Source organism: Mustela putorius, unplaced genomic scaffold (assembly GCF_011764305.1).
Source record: "Mustela putorius furo isolate JIRA1106 unplaced genomic scaffold, ASM1176430v1.1 tig00000083_pilon_pilon_pilon, whole genome shotgun sequence".
NCBI lineage: Eukaryota > Metazoa > Chordata > Mammalia > Carnivora > Mustelidae > Mustela > Mustela putorius.
This window is the reverse complement of record NW_025421273.1, coordinates 39,830,451-39,847,332: the sequence shown is the minus strand read 5'-3', so window position 1 is coordinate 39,847,332 and position 16,882 is coordinate 39,830,451. Positions and strand designations below refer to the sequence as shown.

Below are 16,882 nucleotides of genomic sequence, written 5' to 3'. Positions count from 1 at the left end.
GAACTGCCTCTTTCATGCAGAGCAAAAAGAAGTATAGAATGAGAACTTCGAAGTTATCAAGGTCAAAGGAAGTGTTCTTTTTTCTTTTTTTAAAGATTTTATTTATTTATTTGACAGAGAGAAATCACAAGTACACTGAGAGGCAGGCAGAGAGAGAGAGAAGGAAGCAGGCTCCCTGCTGAGCAGAGAGCCCAATGCGGGACTCAATCCCAGGACCCTGAGATCATGACCTGAGCCGAAGGCAGCGGCTTAACCCACTGAGCCACCCAGGCGCCCCCAAAGGAAGTGTTCTTAAAGTAATCCACGCCTAGATTTTTTTTTTTTTTTCCATTCCAGATGGGAAAGAATTCACAGGCAGAATGAAAGTAAAGATATAAAGAAATAAAGAGGGCTAACTGATAGACCATAAACCAAAACACTCCAAAAGGGAAAAAGGAGGAATAGAGAAGGAAAACTTTATTTTAGAATAAAAGAGTATTAACCCTTCTTTTAAGACCTGGGAGGGAATGGAAAGATGAATTATGATAAAATATATTTTTGAATAAAGATCCGAATGTAAGGGTGTTTAGTAATGGAGAATAGATTTCAGTGTGTGTGTGAGACATCTTGCCAGATTTCACTTAGCATTACCCAGTCTACCCAAGCATTAAGTTTAGAGGGAATATGTCAAGAAAACAGAGACTATCTGCAAATAAATATGGCATTTAAACCATTGGGTTCTTTATTGTGTCTTAAAATGTCATTTCTTTATGTTAAATTGTGGGAGCTTTAACTATGAAATTACCTTCTTCTTGCTATTGTTTACTGCTTTGGGGATATCCCACTGCATTATGTGGAACTAGTAATGGTTTTGGAAGAGGACCCAATAAAATTGTACAACTCCCTTTGTATACTCTCAGGTAAAATTATACGATCAGAATCAAGAGGGAGTTTTTTTGTTTGTTTGTTTGTTTTTGTTTTTTAAATAAACTCTTTGATTCTATTTAATTTGTTGGGCTCTTTCTTCCTACCAAAGGGATCATGTCCTGTACTAAAAATCCTCTGCCTATGGACTAAACAATAACTTCTCAAAAAAACATGTATTTGTGTATTGTACAAACATCTCATCCATGGTATAGTATCCAGAATTTAAATTTTAGAATAGTCTTGCCAGGTAGACAGTCAAATCTCAAGGATAGAGACAATTCCTTTTTTATTATTTTTTTAAGGATTGTATTTATCTATTTGTCAGAAAGAGAGTGAAAGAGTGAGCATGAGCAAGGGGAGCGGCACACAGAAGGAGAAGCAGGTTCCCTGATGAGCTGGGAACCAGATGCAGGGCTTGATCCCAGGATTCTGGGATCATGACCTGAGCCAAACGCTGGCATTAGCCAAATGAGCTACCCAGGCATCCCTAGGACAATTCCTTATGTACGTTTGAATCCTATCATTTAGAACATAGTCTAATACTTCAGAGAAGCTCAACATACACTACTAAAGCCACTATTCAAAGTCTCACTGTGTCCACCAGGAGCACACCATTAGGCAAATAAATTAAAATTTGTCAGCTTACTATGGCAGGAGGGAATGCACTTCAGGATCACCATGGAGTATGTCAAAAGGGTTTTAGAAAAGGGTGTTTACAGGATTTGGAGGACTAGGTAAGTCATATGAATATATTGAAGAACAGATCAAAGTTCCTTATGAAAAACAGCAAGGTTAGAACTTATACTTAAATAACCTCACAGATTACAGTTACATTAACAATGCTGGGGAATAATAAATTGATTATAAAAATGTTCAAATCCTTACTTTCTTCTTAAGCTTTGGCCATATCACTTTGGTAAGTGGGACATTAATAAACATGATAATTCAGGGCTTGAAAAGTATGCCTTGGAAGTTACTTTATTTTTACTGGTAGACTAGGTAAACAAGATATGGTGATGCAACATGGAGGCTTAAGTGGGTAGAAGAAGAATAAATGAAACAAGACGGGATTGGGAGGGAGACAAACCATAAGTGACTCTTAATCTCACAAAACAAACTGAGGGTTGCTGGGGGGAGGGGGTTTGGGAGAAGGGGGTGGGATTATGGACATTGGGGAGGGTATGTGATTTGGTGAGTGCTGTGAAGTGTGTAAACCTGGTGATTCACAGACCTGTACCCCTGGGGATAAAAATATATGTTTATAAAAAATAAAAAATTAAAAAAAAAAAAAGATATTGTCTAGGTAAACAAGATAGCCAGCTAGATACAAATCCAGGGGAGGAGGGAGGTCATCTTAGATCAGGCCATCCCAGATGAATGGTCCCCCAGTCAAGCTGGTGACTGACTGCAGACAAATGAGCAAACCCAACTGAGAGCAGAAGCAGTATCCAGATGAGTCCAACCCAAACTGCTGACTCCTAGAATTGTGCTCTAACTAAATGTTTATTGTTTTAAGTTACTAAGGTTTGTAATGGCTTTATGTCTCAAAAGCTAACTGACAAAGCGTCAATAAAGATGAACCAGTTTGGGGAGTCTGTTCATCTCCATTCAAGCGAACAATCATTCATTAACTATGCTTAAGATGTATGTTCAATCCATGAGTTGAAGACTTTTTGTGACTAGCTGCTCACATTGGTTATCTCAAGGTTTGCTCAATCCTTCTGAACTACCCTGAAAAGACTACCCTTTTTTTAATGGATTAGAACCTTCAAATGATACCTTAAACTGAACTACCAGTGAAAAGCCAGTAAAGTAAAAAAGAAGCCCTAGCCCTATTCCAGGACTTGTCCTTGCATTGGAAAAATGGAGTTGGGGAGATGAACTGAGTCTCCCACATAGTACAAACCCCATACAAATAAACAGTGCCCCCCCCCAAAAAAAAGGAAATTTAGAACTGTCTAAGTCTAGCCTCAAAAATATGCTTGGCTATCTGTGTCCATATATATTTTTTTAAAGTTATGAGAAAACTCAAAAAAAGTAACTCAAAAACTTGTATTATAAATGAAAAATAATTTTGAGTAACTCAATGCAAGTACGGCAGCTTAATTACAAGCATGAGGTGTGTAACATTTTGGTAAACCAGTGGCCCTACTGAAGTTATAAAGCAGTGTTTTAAGTCTGTATTTTGCCATGGCTATAATTTAACAGTTTATAAGCAAAATTAATGTGTTGTGTTTCCCTTTGAAAAATACAGCACATTTTATTCAAAGTGGCTTGCTAGTCCTTTTTGTTGCTGCCAAAAAGACCTGGTAGACACTGACAAGGAAATGGAATATTGTGTGGGCCAAATTTCTGACATTCATTTCCCTCAGACATTAATTTAGTACAAAGAAGAATAATCTGCTGTTCACAAAGAAGAAAAAAAAACACCAACACATTTGAAGCCAAATCCTTTCACTTAAAGGTTATATGACTGAACATAATTTTCTCAGGAGGGAATTTTGTTGTTTGAAATGTCTAAGACAAGAATCATCAGAAGAGAGAGTTGGCTGAATCTTGTCTATTTTAGCTCTTTGGGTAGTTAGGGGCACCAGATAAAGGAGAAAATTCCATCTGTTTGGAATCAGAATCAATTTTTGACACAAGCTGTCAAAAAAATAAAAAAAAAGGCAGAGGAAGAAGCTGAACTACCTCAGAGGAATATAACATTGCTAAGCCAGTTTGAAGGAAAATTAGAAATTATACCTGTATTTAATTAAATGTGGGCCAGAGGAGACAACCAGTTCAGGTCTTTGAAACAAAGTTAGAAATAAATAGACCTTAACCATCAAATATTATCAAAGTGTTTTTTGAAGGTGAATTACAAAGGGAGAAAGAGATGTTGAATATTTTTATAATGTAATTTTAAAATTCAATCTATTAAAACTTCTTTCTTTAACTAAAATGTAGAGGTTGAATAAGACTAGAGGCATTTTGAATTAATAACAGAGGTGGTAACAAAGAGCTGTTATAAATTGATGAGGAAAACTGAATGAAAGACCTAGATTACTTACATTAGAAAATTGTGTGTCTTTTGGGGTACCTGGATGGCTCAATGGGCTAAAGCCTCTGCCTTCAGCTCCAGGTCATGATCCCAGGGTCCTTGGATTAAGCCCCACATCGGGCTCTCTGCTCAGCGGGGAGCCTGGTTCCTCCTCTCTCTCTGCCTGCGTCTCTGCCTACTTATGATCTCCATCTGTCAAATAAATAAATAAAATCTTAAAAAAAAAGAAAATTATGTTTTTAATAGTTAAACAGCAAATCCTTATATAATATTGTCCAAAAAAGCAAAATAAATGTGACTTTATAAACAAACACTTTTGTTGAATATACACAAATACATATATGAGATATAGAATTCTGTTATATTAAACTCTTTTGCAATTTCCTTGATACCAGAACAAATGTTCTTATGTTTAAAAAAAGATCTAGTTATATAGATATTTTCTACAGAATTGGGACTTTAGAAGAATACATAACATTTTAATTTTAGGGGGTAAATAAAGTTCTATTCATTACAACCATTCTTTTACATCCAAAGTACAAAAGGGAGAGTACTGAAACATGTACCCTTGAGCTAAAGTAATTGGATTCAAATCTTCTGCCTGCCAATTTAGCCACATGTCTTGGGCCTTCTAAACCTTAACCAAGTGAAAAGATCTACCTTATCTCACAGGCTGGTTGCAAGAATTAAATGTGACGATATGGACATTGGGGAAGGTAAGTGCTTTGGTGAGTGCTGTCAAGTGTGTAAACCTGGTGATTCACACACAGACCTGTACCCCTGGGGATAAAAATATATGTTTATTAAAAAAATGTTTAGCATAATGCCTTTTAAAAAAATAAAACACTAATATATGATGATAAATACCATTTACTATTTATTCCAATGAAAACAATATGAGTTTCAAAAACCTCCTATCAATGGAGGAACTGTTATAATTCTGATTTATATAGTCATTTTAGAATAACAGAAAAAAAAAACCCTTCTGGGCATTTCAATCGACTTCTCAGATTCTCAATAGGACTGCCTTTGAAAGACATATAATTTGACAATGAAATTATATCTATTCCCTCAAATACAAAATATTTATTAAGCAGCTAATGTGTGCCAGGTACTCCCTAAGTACTAGTTATGCCACAAGGAACAAAACAGATAAACCTCTTATTCTCATAGAGTATATATTTTAGTGGGAGAAGATACATAAACCAGAAATTAGGTAAATACATATCATGTCAGATATTGATAAATACTGCAAATGTAAATAAAGCAGAAATGGGAAATAAAGGCAGCTGGGAGGGTGATTCTAGTTTAAAATAAAGTAAAATAAGATAAAATAATTAAGATAATCAATGAAAATAATTTAAAAATTTCAGAAAGACTAGAAAAGACATTTGAGCAAAAAATAGAAAAGGTGAGGAGAAGGTGGAGCAGTAAGCCATGAGATGGGGAAGTACTCCCCACGTACACGATACACCAAGTAGACTGGATGTGGGTATAAAAGAAAAAGAGCAATAGAAAAGATTTCAAAGGTTTTGACCTAAGCAACTAGAAGAATGGTAGAAGGAGGATGTGAAAACATTGACGGATCGTTATGTTTGGGATTAATACTAAATATTAGGCCTCGAGGTGAACATTAAATGGATTATTAAAGATCCAAGTGGAGATATTCGAAATGCATCCAAAATAAATGGAAAAGTCAGGGAAAATTTTAGGTTGAGAATAAAAATTTGAGAGAAACATATATAGCTAGATAGTTAAGTAGGTAGTTAGAAAAAATATTTTAAGTGATCCCTGTCTTTAAATATTTCATTTTTACCTTGTTTTTCATTGAAATCTTTCAAATTCTTGAAAACTCAAGACATATCTTTCAATTCTTTGGGAGCTTTCTGGGTCACAGAGTAGTCGGCATTAAGTTTTCCTCTTAGATATAGTATTTGCACATCTCTCTGTCATTACAATATTACTCTATATTATAATTAGCTTTTTATTTGGGATTTTCACTGCAGTAGACGGAGAGTTCCCAAAAGGAAGAACTTACATCTCGATCCTCCTTGCAAGCCAGTGCCTAAAGAAGGTCTCTGATAGACGACTGGCATTCAATTCAAGACTCAATATAGTAGTATTTTACAAATAGAAAAAGATTTTCATGAGATTTAATCAGTTCAATATGCAAAACTGGTACAAGGGGGCTCAACTTTGTACAATGGTAAAGGGTATGAAATCTTTTCTAAACAATATGAAATTCTACAGAATTTTGAGCCAGCGTTTTAGATTTTACAAGCCAATTCTTATGGTTTGGTTGAGGATGGACTGGAGGGAACACAAGGTAATAATTTACTTGGAGAGATAGCTGAAATTGCCAAAAGGATATGGACGCTGTGACACTGGGGATATAGTTCTATATCCCAGCAGAAAAGAATCTGCAGAACCATGTAGTTAGCCATTAAAGCATTTACTTTGGGACATTTTAGAATGAGAAAAATTGGCCAGGGACTGATTTACATAAAATAATTTAAATGCTATGCCAAAATAAGTTTAAATAGAGCTCAAGGAATATAACAAAAAGAGTCTCCACAGATAGAAGAGAATGACCCAAAGAAAGTTTTAGCACAAAAGGAAGATAGTTTCAAGGAGAAAGAAGTGAACTAATTCTCAGACAGATGAAAACATAAAGACACAAATTATTGAAATTTGGGAATAAGTTGGTCACTGGAAGTCTTAGAAAGAAGATCTCCTTTTTTTTTTTTTAAGATTTTATTTATTTATTTGAGAGAGAGACAGAAAAAGTGTGCAGGAGTAGTCGGTGAGAGGTCAGGGTAGAGGAAGAAGCAGACTTCACACTGAGCAGAGAGCCCCACACACAATTATCCAAGCCAAGACCCTGAGATCATGACCTGAGCCAAAGTCAAACACTTAATGTCCTGAACCACCCAGATGCTCCAAGAAAATTTCTATAGTAATAAATTGAGGGTGAATGGGAAGATTTAGAAAGAAAAAAAACAAACAAACAGAATTTGAATATGGCACACCATTACAATGACAAGGAAAAGAGAGATGGATGTGATATTAACTGAGGGAACGGGGCTTAATTAAAGTTTCTGGATTTTTTTTTTTTTTTTTTGGTCTATTTAATGATGGGAGCAATATGAGCAGGTGCATTTTCCAAAGGGATTGATCTGTCAGAATCATTTGATACTTTTTGGATGCTATATTACATTCAGTGACAAAAATAAAAATGTTCATAATTATACTTTACCTGAATTTTGGGCTTCCTCTGGGAAATGAGTAACTCATTTCTGCCATTACCATATGTGGAGGAAACTTCAAAATTTGATGTTTCTGAAATAATTGTCTCTATGTCTCTGGGAATCTGGAATGATACTTGTTTGGATTAATGGGGCATCTGCTTTGTAGTTAATTCTATGTATTATTTTTCATGACTCCCTAGATAAAACCTGCATTTTTTTATACTAAGGTGGTTAATAATGCAAGGAAATACTTCTTGGAACTTAAGAAAAGCAAATTTTATTTCAAATGTTTTAATACTCTGTAATCCATAAAATAGTTTCAAAACAAACTCTTTAGAAGTGTATAATCCATTAATCAGACTAATTAGTCTATTGTAGCCAAGGGCTATTCCAGAGCAATATCCGTCTAGCTGTGTGTGCAATCCCTGTAGCTACTTTGAGTACTTCTGATATAGTAGCTTAAACAAATCCCTTCTCACAAATATTTATGTATGTTCAGATGTTCTAAGAGTTTACAAAACAAAACAAAACAAAAAATCCCTCTGACTAGTCAAACTAAAATATAAAGCTAATGTAAATGCACTCCCCCAAATTATTAGTATGACAAAGGCTATTCTAATAATAAGACAACAGATAATCTCTTATCCTATATTTACATACAACATAGCCATTAAGGCTGAATAAACAATAAAATCAGGTCTGTGTTGTATATGAGTCTGTGTGCTAAAGTAAATAATAATTGTGATTTATAACATTCACCAGTTTCTAAGGAGTTGGTACTAGGAATGAGAGAATTCTTCCTTTTGCTGGAATTTAGTGGTGACCATGAATATGCAGGTTTTTAAGGAGATTTTGGAGTATAATAGATTTCTCTGTCTAACAAATCCAGGAAACAACTGAGTTTGCAGTGGGAGAATTTAAGGCAAAGTATATGGCTACTGAGAGAAATATTGACTATTGAATTGAGAAGGGGTCAAGAAGACAGGAAATTTTGATCCATAATGCAGCCATGAGAATTTGGATTGGCAATGCCACCTGGGAAATGGGAATCAAGATTCTGAGTACTTGGAAAATAGGAAGTGACAGAGGTCCATCTGCTGCCATATATGATACCATGACAGACTTTGGAATGGATAGAAAGTAGAACAGGTATGTAGATATATTCACACACTTTTTTAAAGATGTTATCTATCTATCTATCTATCTATTTATTTATTTATTTATTTATTTGAAAGCAACAAAGTTAACCAGCAGGAAGAGGGATGGAGAGGGAGAGGCAGGTTCTCCTCTGAGCAGGGAGTCTGATGAGGGGCTTGATCCCAGGAGTCTGGGATCATGCATGACCTGAGCTGGAAGCAGATGCTTAACTGACTGAGCCACCCAGGTGCCCCAAAATACAATTTTTTGAAGGTGTGCACTTTATTCAATTTATACCATTTGAAGGCTGACAGTGAACAAGTCCTATACTTGTACTTCATTTTCAATTTATAAAGATGTGGCTTATTTGTCTCTTGCTCTGTTAATGAGACTATCATTAAGATGGAATCCAGGGCAAGTATGAAGTGAGTAAGTCATGGCTTCCCCCTGGGTTTTGCATTCTTTATTAGTGTACAGAGCATTGAAACAAATGTAAATAACACGTGCCTGAATTACAGGAGACTGACAATGAGGCCCTGCTTCTTCTAGGCTTTATTTTGAAATTGTCTTTCCTATTTTTCCTATGTTAGATTTTCGAAATGAATATAAGTACTCTATAATTTTAGTTCACATATATTTTAGGTGTTCATATATATTTTTATTCATCTAAAATATCGTTTACCAGAGGAGCACCTGGGTGGCTCAGTGGGTTAAAGCCTCTGCCTTCAGCTCAGGTCATGATCCCAGGGTCCTTGGATCGAGCCCCGCATCGGGCTCTCTGCTCCGAGGGGAGTCTGCTTCCCTCTCTCTCTGCCTGCCTCTCTGCCTACTTGTGATCTCTCTGTCAAATAAATAAATAAAATCTTTAAAAAAATAAAAAATAAATAAATGAATAAAATAAAATATCATTTACCAGAGCTCCTTTCTACCTGGTAGATGGGGTGTTGCCTTGTCACTGAATAAAGCCAACAGGATCTTTAAAATTTGTCTTGTACTTCCTATGTACTATGTCGAATTTTGTAATGATATTCACATTTCTTCTCATTAGACTCTATAGTCTATGAGGGATGTTTTTCTCTCTCTGGTATCTCATTAACAATCAAACCACCTATAACTATAATTACTACTTAATAAGTATTTATAGATTAAATGGACAAAGAATTATATTAAATACCCATAAATGAATTCTTTTGATAAGGAATTCTACTTTTCTATGATACCAAAAGAAAGTTTTGTCTTTCCTTAAAACTTATCTAAGCAAATATTTTATATGAAACATTTTACTATAACAAATCATGAAAAAAGTGTAAATATTAATGATAATAATACTTCATATCAATTGGGAATAAACTTTGTATCAGTCTCTGTATTATTATTCTCTACAACCCTATGACGTAAGTTCTATTTATGTCTTCATATCCAGGTGACATATGAGACATTTATTTATTTATTTTTAAGGATTTGATTTATTTATTTGCCAGAGAGAGAGAGCGAGCGAGCGAGCGAGCACAGGCAGGCAGAGTGGCAGCAGAGGCAGAGGGAGAAGCGGGCTCCCCACCGAGCATGTAGCCCAATGTGGGACTTGATCCCAGGACAGTGGGATCATGACCTGAGCCAAAGGCAGAGGCTTAACCAACTGAGCGACCCAGGCATCCCCATATGAGACATTTAAACAGACAAACTGCACAATACCACCTGACTAGTGACTGGCAGAAGAGATATATAATCCCTGGAAGTTTACTTCTGAATCATTCTAGCCCCTTGTGATTTTCCCCTAAGGAGTTCAAAATGTTTAATACGTAATGTTGTATTTATCCTAGAAAAGTGTGAAAATACTATTCATTAGCTCATGTGACAACTGTTTGTAGACCATGTGTTAAATGTACATGCTGTGTTACCCACTAGATATAAGCACCATCAAAAATAGATGGGCTCTGCCCCTGAAGTTGCCTGTCCAGGACCAGAGCCAGTGTAACATGATGACCAACATTGTTTGTTGGCTCTGGAAAAGCTAGCCCAAGTCCATCACTCAGTTCCATGATCTTGGGCTAATAAGTTAGCCTCGCCCTCCCTTGGTTTTCTCATTCACTAAAATGATCACTCTGTGGGATTAAGTGAGTTAATATAAAATGTCTAGTACAGAGAATTTCAGATAGCAAACACTGACTTCCCTTTGGTAGGAGGCTCAGTGCTAACCAATTTAGGTGCTCTCAAATAAAAGAGCGAAGTTGTATATGAGCATTGACTGAATAACCTATCCTGGTCTCAGGATAAAGGTGGCAAAGAGCAACATCTATGGGGTGAAAAACTAGTCCAGGAAAGCCAGCCTATGCCTGCCATGAGATAAAATGTGTTACTGTGACTATGACCATAAAAAAGAGAGCAAGATTTCAAATGAGAAAAGAATAAATTCTCTAGGGAATCCTTGAACAATAGATGACCTTAGACCAACACATTTCAGAAAGGTATTCAATCAAGAGTTGACCTTTCCCTTGAGTCCACACCAGTATGAAACTTTGAGGTTAAATAAAAAATGGAGAGATAAATGCAAGTAACATCCTGTTCTAAAACTCTCCAGATAATAGACCTTCCGTACCTGGTTATAGCTATATCAATTTATTTTCCTGTCTATTTCAGTTTTAAAGTTATTATATAAACCAAAAATAAGAGAACAAAAAGATACTATACAAAAACAAGAGAGTAAACAAGGCAAAAAATACAAAAAAAACTTTTATTCTTCATTTTCATATTGTTTCCATTATCTAAAGAAATTAAGATCTGTTGATTATGTGCTCTGTCCTGCCAAAAGATTTTTATCAGTTCAGCTGATATCCATAAACATACTGATGCCCATACTATCATTTTATAAAGATAAAGAAAAATTATATTTATGTTATTGTAACCTATTATAAAATAAAAACTAATTCTATAGAAACTCATTATACAAAGGATACCAATTCACTCATAACCTGGCTATTCCAAGATTGTTGGAAGAATTGTCAAATGTGTACATAGTAACTGAGACATATTTCCTGACATTTATGTTTCTCTATGACTTTAGAAAAATTGTTAACTTAGGTCCAAGTCAGAAACTCCTTTTTAAACACTTAAGTTTAGGCACATGGATAATATTCAGATTATTTAATAATCAGTACTGTAATATGAATATGTGAGTCAAAATATATGTGATAATTATAAAATATCCTCTTTTGTTATTGAAGTCATTTAAATTGTGTATTTAAAAAGTATTTAACATGTGACTTAACTTGTAGCACAAATTAATCAGTTAATTCTAATAATTTCCAATCATTATCAATTTATAGAAGTTGTATGTGACCTTTTGCTGTGATAGAGCTATTACTATGCAGTGATATAAGGAGCCATATTAATCCTTTCCGAGACTTCTCCATGAAATGACATCATTAGTGAGTGAGTATTTGGTAGCAGACTGAAGTCACTGCCTCCCATCTTATCCTCTTATTTCTGTCCATTCTGTCCTTCTTGTCTCATGACAGATTTTCTCCACCATCTGTCATGACTTTATTATCTGGACACAGGTCACACTTGTCCTAAGCGTGAAGTGAACTCAGACCACATGCGGTAGTAGGGTGAGCACTAGAGTGAGGTACGTGGAAATATACTGAGCTAGTTCCTGGATCCAGGAGTTTGACTCTTTTTAGCCTGATTCTATTAAGGGAGTGTTAAATGGCTATGCTCCTTGCATAGACCATTCAGTAAACAATTGGTTAAACACAGAGGGACAGCTGTTGGCTGAGGTCCCCTATTAAACCAGAGTAAAAAAAGAGGAAACCAAAGAAAGTTTAAGCAGTGATTACTGACAGATTGTCAATACTCAAAAGCTGTTTTAAGCTAATTGTTCCAGGACACATAGAAGACCCAGCAGGGGAAGGGCAGCTAGGGAGCTGGCAAGAGTCTCCTTGGCCTTGTAGGAAGATGGGGTCATAGTGTCATACCATCAAGACATGTTGGGGTGTGTACCCTGAAATAGGTTAAATGGACAGTTTCCCTCCCTAAAGACTTTATCACAAGGAGCCAACATGGCCCCCTTTTCCCATGCCAACCACCATAAATGGATTGTTTCAAAACACAAAGAACTGCAAACCTTTCTAAGGAATGGATAATGTCCACACAACAGATTTCTAACATTCTTCAGTTCTTTGAAATCAGGGCCTGATCCCAGACAGGATTAGGCATTTCTTTGTGTGTATGTGTATTTGTAGGGCTGGGGAGGGATGCACAATAAGTCTTCCTCAGCTCTGTAGAACAGCTTCTTTCCTCATCCAAGACCTTCTAAACTCTAAATTTAGAAACTTGTCCTATGCATCTGAAATAATTAAAATATCTGTATCAACCTTACTCTACCTGCAACAGACATACACGCCAAAACCTGTGCTCCATTTTCCAAACTTGAACTGCAGAGAGGTTCTGTATGTTAGATAGATCATATATACTAGAATGTGTATTATTAAATAATTTTACCACTCATTGTGCTTACTATTATACTATTCACCAACTATGACACATGTACAGTAGCTCAGTATTTTAATACTCACTGCACTTGTGGCTGTGCAAATTGACTCTCCCATAGACCTCATATTAATTCTATTTTGTTTGGCTTATGTTCAGGGCTCCCTATTTGTTTCAGTCTCAGAATAATACTAAAGTAGTTGTTAAAAGTTATGTCTCTGTTGGTAGTTTGGCCCATTATTGCCATATACTTTGTAATTAAAGATGATGCTATTAAAGATGCTTGATATTTCCTGCCTGTACTTGCTTCATCAGCAGAATACATGTTTGACCTAACTATAATAATTCTATCCTTGCTAAATTGTGTTTCAAATAATTGAAAACATATGTGTCTAAGAGGTGACAAGAATTAATTTTATTCTCCAGAAACATCTTAATTTAATTGCTTTTAAGACCCTTTTCTCATTGGACATATTAAGTTATTTTACGTAATTGCTGTTACAGAGATTCAGCTTCCTTTTAGCATATACTGATAGATTTTCATGTTTCCTCTATATGACATCTTTTATCACTGTTATCTGTATCATCATTTATCACTGAAAATTGAAGAAATACAACTCTGTTTTGGAATTTGTAGAAGTTAAATATTAACTATGTTTTATAATTGTGTTAGGAGATATGAAAAAGACATAAAAAGCATAGAATTTCAAAATGTTAATTCTAGTTTAGTAGCTTAAATGAATTTTATTGAGAATAAACATGTTTATAAATTATATATATATGTATATGTATATGTATATATAGGTGTGTATGTGTATGTGTGTGTGTGTATACACCAAACACATATATGTTTGCATGAAAGATGGCTTTTAAATATTAGACTTAGAAGTTAAATATTAGGCTTGTGATTAAAGACTATTTGAAATTTGTGAGAAGTTTCACCGTAGGAAACCACTGAATAAAATACTGTGTGTACATGTCTGTTTTAAAGTTCAAAGTTAAACTGGCTTAACTCTGTAAATATATGTCTGAGATTTGTTGATGAAAAACATGCTGATTCTAGTAAGAAATGCTTTTTAAAATTTCCTAACTATGTTAACTAGTGAATGAGTGAAATGAGGGTATTAATATGGCCTTTCCAACAACATGAAGTTTTGATTTTATCCTGAGGGAAATGTGGGGTCATCGATGGGTTTGGATTCTCACATCATTCATATCTCTGCCAAATGTCATTTCCTCAGAGACATCTTCCCTGACCACATGATCTCAAAAGAAAAATCCTGTAGTTCATTTCTTGTCCTCCTTTGTTTTCCTTCATAGCACCGTTACTGCCTACCATTAATTGTTTTTATCTATGTTTTATACCTGCTTGCTTAATATCTAACTTTTCCACTTTCCCATTAGAATTTAATCTTCATATCACCAAGAAATTTATTTTCTTATTTTTGTTGTTATTATTATTCATTCCTATATTCCCAGAGCCTATAGCAGTCACTGGAAAATAAACATTTTTGAAGGAATAGATACTAGTATAATGAAAACATGAATTACTTATGATAAGTAACAGTTCATCTATCTAAAAAGCACACAGGCAACATCACCTAAAGTAGATAAAACCTGAAGGATAGATGCATAGTCACAAAAAAGTCTACAATACAACAGGTATAGTTTTATTCTCTAATGTAAATGCTTTATGAGTATTGAGGGAGACCTTTGCCTTTTTCATAGGACTTATTTACTTCTAATGACATGTTAATCTGATTTATTTGGTGTTCTTATTTCTAGGCCTACATGAAGTTAGAAAAGCAGAGTATCAGTAAAACAGAAATATGGTCCACTTTGCAGACAGAACAAGATTTTTGAAACTCCAATTAGATTACATTGCTCCCTGCACAGAGTCGAATGGTGTCCCAGCAAACTTCATATTCTCCTAGAACTGTGAATATGATCTTACTTGAAAATGGGATGTTTGCAGATATATTCAGTTTAAGATAAGGTCATACTGGATTAGGGTGGCCCATAAATCCAATAACTGGTATCCTGATAACAAGAAAGGTTTAGAGCCAGATACACAGAGGGAGTCATGTGAAGACAGGGAGAAATAGAAGTGATGTGTCACAAGCTGAGAAATGACGAGGATTGGAAGCAACTACCAGAAGTTAGGAGGTTATAAGGACAGATATTATTCAGAGGGAATATGGCTCTGCTGATAACTAGACTTCAGATTTCTAGCATCCAGAGCAACGAGAGAATATATTTCTGTTGTTTTAAGTTATTTAGTTTGTGGTTATTACAACAGCTTTAGGAAGCTTATGTAGTTCATTGTTTAAAATGTTTCAGAAGCTTATGATTATATTGGCAACAGTACTGAACAGTACAACATATCACGTGTGCTCAGTAAGTATTTGAAGAACACAAAAAAAACTCACAAAACTACAGGAATTGGTAGATATATTAAGATGTGTATCAAGTCAGCAACAGAGATCCAGGGGTCTTGAGAGAAGGAGGTTCAAATTGCTTTCAATGTCTGTGTTCCTGAGATATATTAGTTAGGATCCATTTGATTTTGGTTACAGAATACCAGACCAAGGTGATCTTTAAATGTGAGTCATATTTATTACAATAGAAAAATTTCCCATAGTATAGTATTTCCATTATTGGTTGTTCTAGTGACTCAGAGGTATCAGAGTCCTGCTCAAATTCTGTAAAATTTCATGGGCTTTTACCCTCATTGAAAAGGGACGTAGTAATTTTAAGTATTATGTCTTCATTCAAGATGTCAAGAAGGTGAATTCTAGGCTTGCATTTGTGTGAATGAGTGCGTGTGTGTGTGTGTGTGTGTGTGTGTGTGTTAAGTTGAAGAGAAATATTCTATAATCCATCTAGAACCATTTCTTACTCAAATCTCTTTGGCAAGAATTTTATCACATACTTACGCCTTAACCAATTATTGGAAATGAGAATAAGATTATGAAGTTTGTGTTGTATCCACAAAGACTCACTAAATGGGGCTAGACAGGTACTTGGATTCTTCTGAAGGATAGTTTCACCTGGGTATTGGTAAAGAGATTGGATTCTGTTAGCAAGAGAGATTTGGTTGTGGCTATTAAATAGCCACTTAAGTCCCCAAACTAATTTTGTGGAGTTTATGGAAGACACAGAGAACATAGTAATATACAAATGTTTTCATAATATGATAATGTATATCATTCTCAGTTTATTCATAATTCTTATTAAAACAATGAAACTCCTCCCAGAAAATTAATCAGAATTTTTGACTTCTGGAATACAGACTTTCACTTCAAGATCTTTTTTTGTACAATAATAAGAGAGAACAACATAAGACACAATGTACTTATCCTTATGTAAGTAAGCCTACTGAGTGACTGGGGTTTTTTATTTTATTTTATATATGTAGTTTTTACTTCATTTCAGAAAGCTGGCCAACACATAATAGATATTTATTCCAACATCAATGTAGTTTTCTTTTTCTCAAAGGCCTGTGATTAAAATATTTATAGATTATTTCACCAAATATATAGGATTATATTTTAGCTTTAACAGCAATGTTCTTTAATGATTTTGACCTCATAACTATTAACAGGATTAGAGAGGTACTCAAATAAAATTGGATTGGAAAACATCAGATTATAAATTCACTAAGTTAAAAAAATAGAATAAAATCATGAGCTCAAAGCTATGCTAGGACAATGTGCTTATATGAATGTAACAGTTCAACATCTGAATCATTGCGCTGGTCCTTGTCATTGCCAATAGGATAAGATCTCTGTTTTCTAGGAGCACCTGGTTAGCATAGTCAGTTAGGCATCTGACTCCTGATTTCAGCTCAGGACATGATCTCATGGGTCATGAGATTGAGACCCATGCGGCACTCCCAGGTCAGTGGAAAATCTGCTGCAGATTTCCCCACTCCACGCCCTTCCCCCAAATTGCTCACTCTCTCTTTTTCTCAAAACAAAAACAAAAACAAAAACAAATAAATAAATCTTTAAAAAGCAAGAATATCTGTTTCCTAAAGTTGTTAAGTCCAGAGATGTTG

The 16,882-nt window shown here is 35.0% G+C and overlaps 1 protein-coding gene across 1 annotated transcript in view; it reads left to right on the top strand.

Annotated features, from left to right (window-relative positions):
* The first annotated feature begins 1,584 nt into the window (after nt 1–1,584).
* LOC101678300 (serpin B6-like) overlaps nt 1,585–16,882 on the top strand; it is a 71,927-nt gene continuing 56,629 nt past the window's right edge. The window contains 1 exon segment of the mRNA XM_045069057.1: nt 1,585–1,640. Coding sequence (XP_044924992.1) covers nt 1,585–1,640 — 56 coding nt within the window.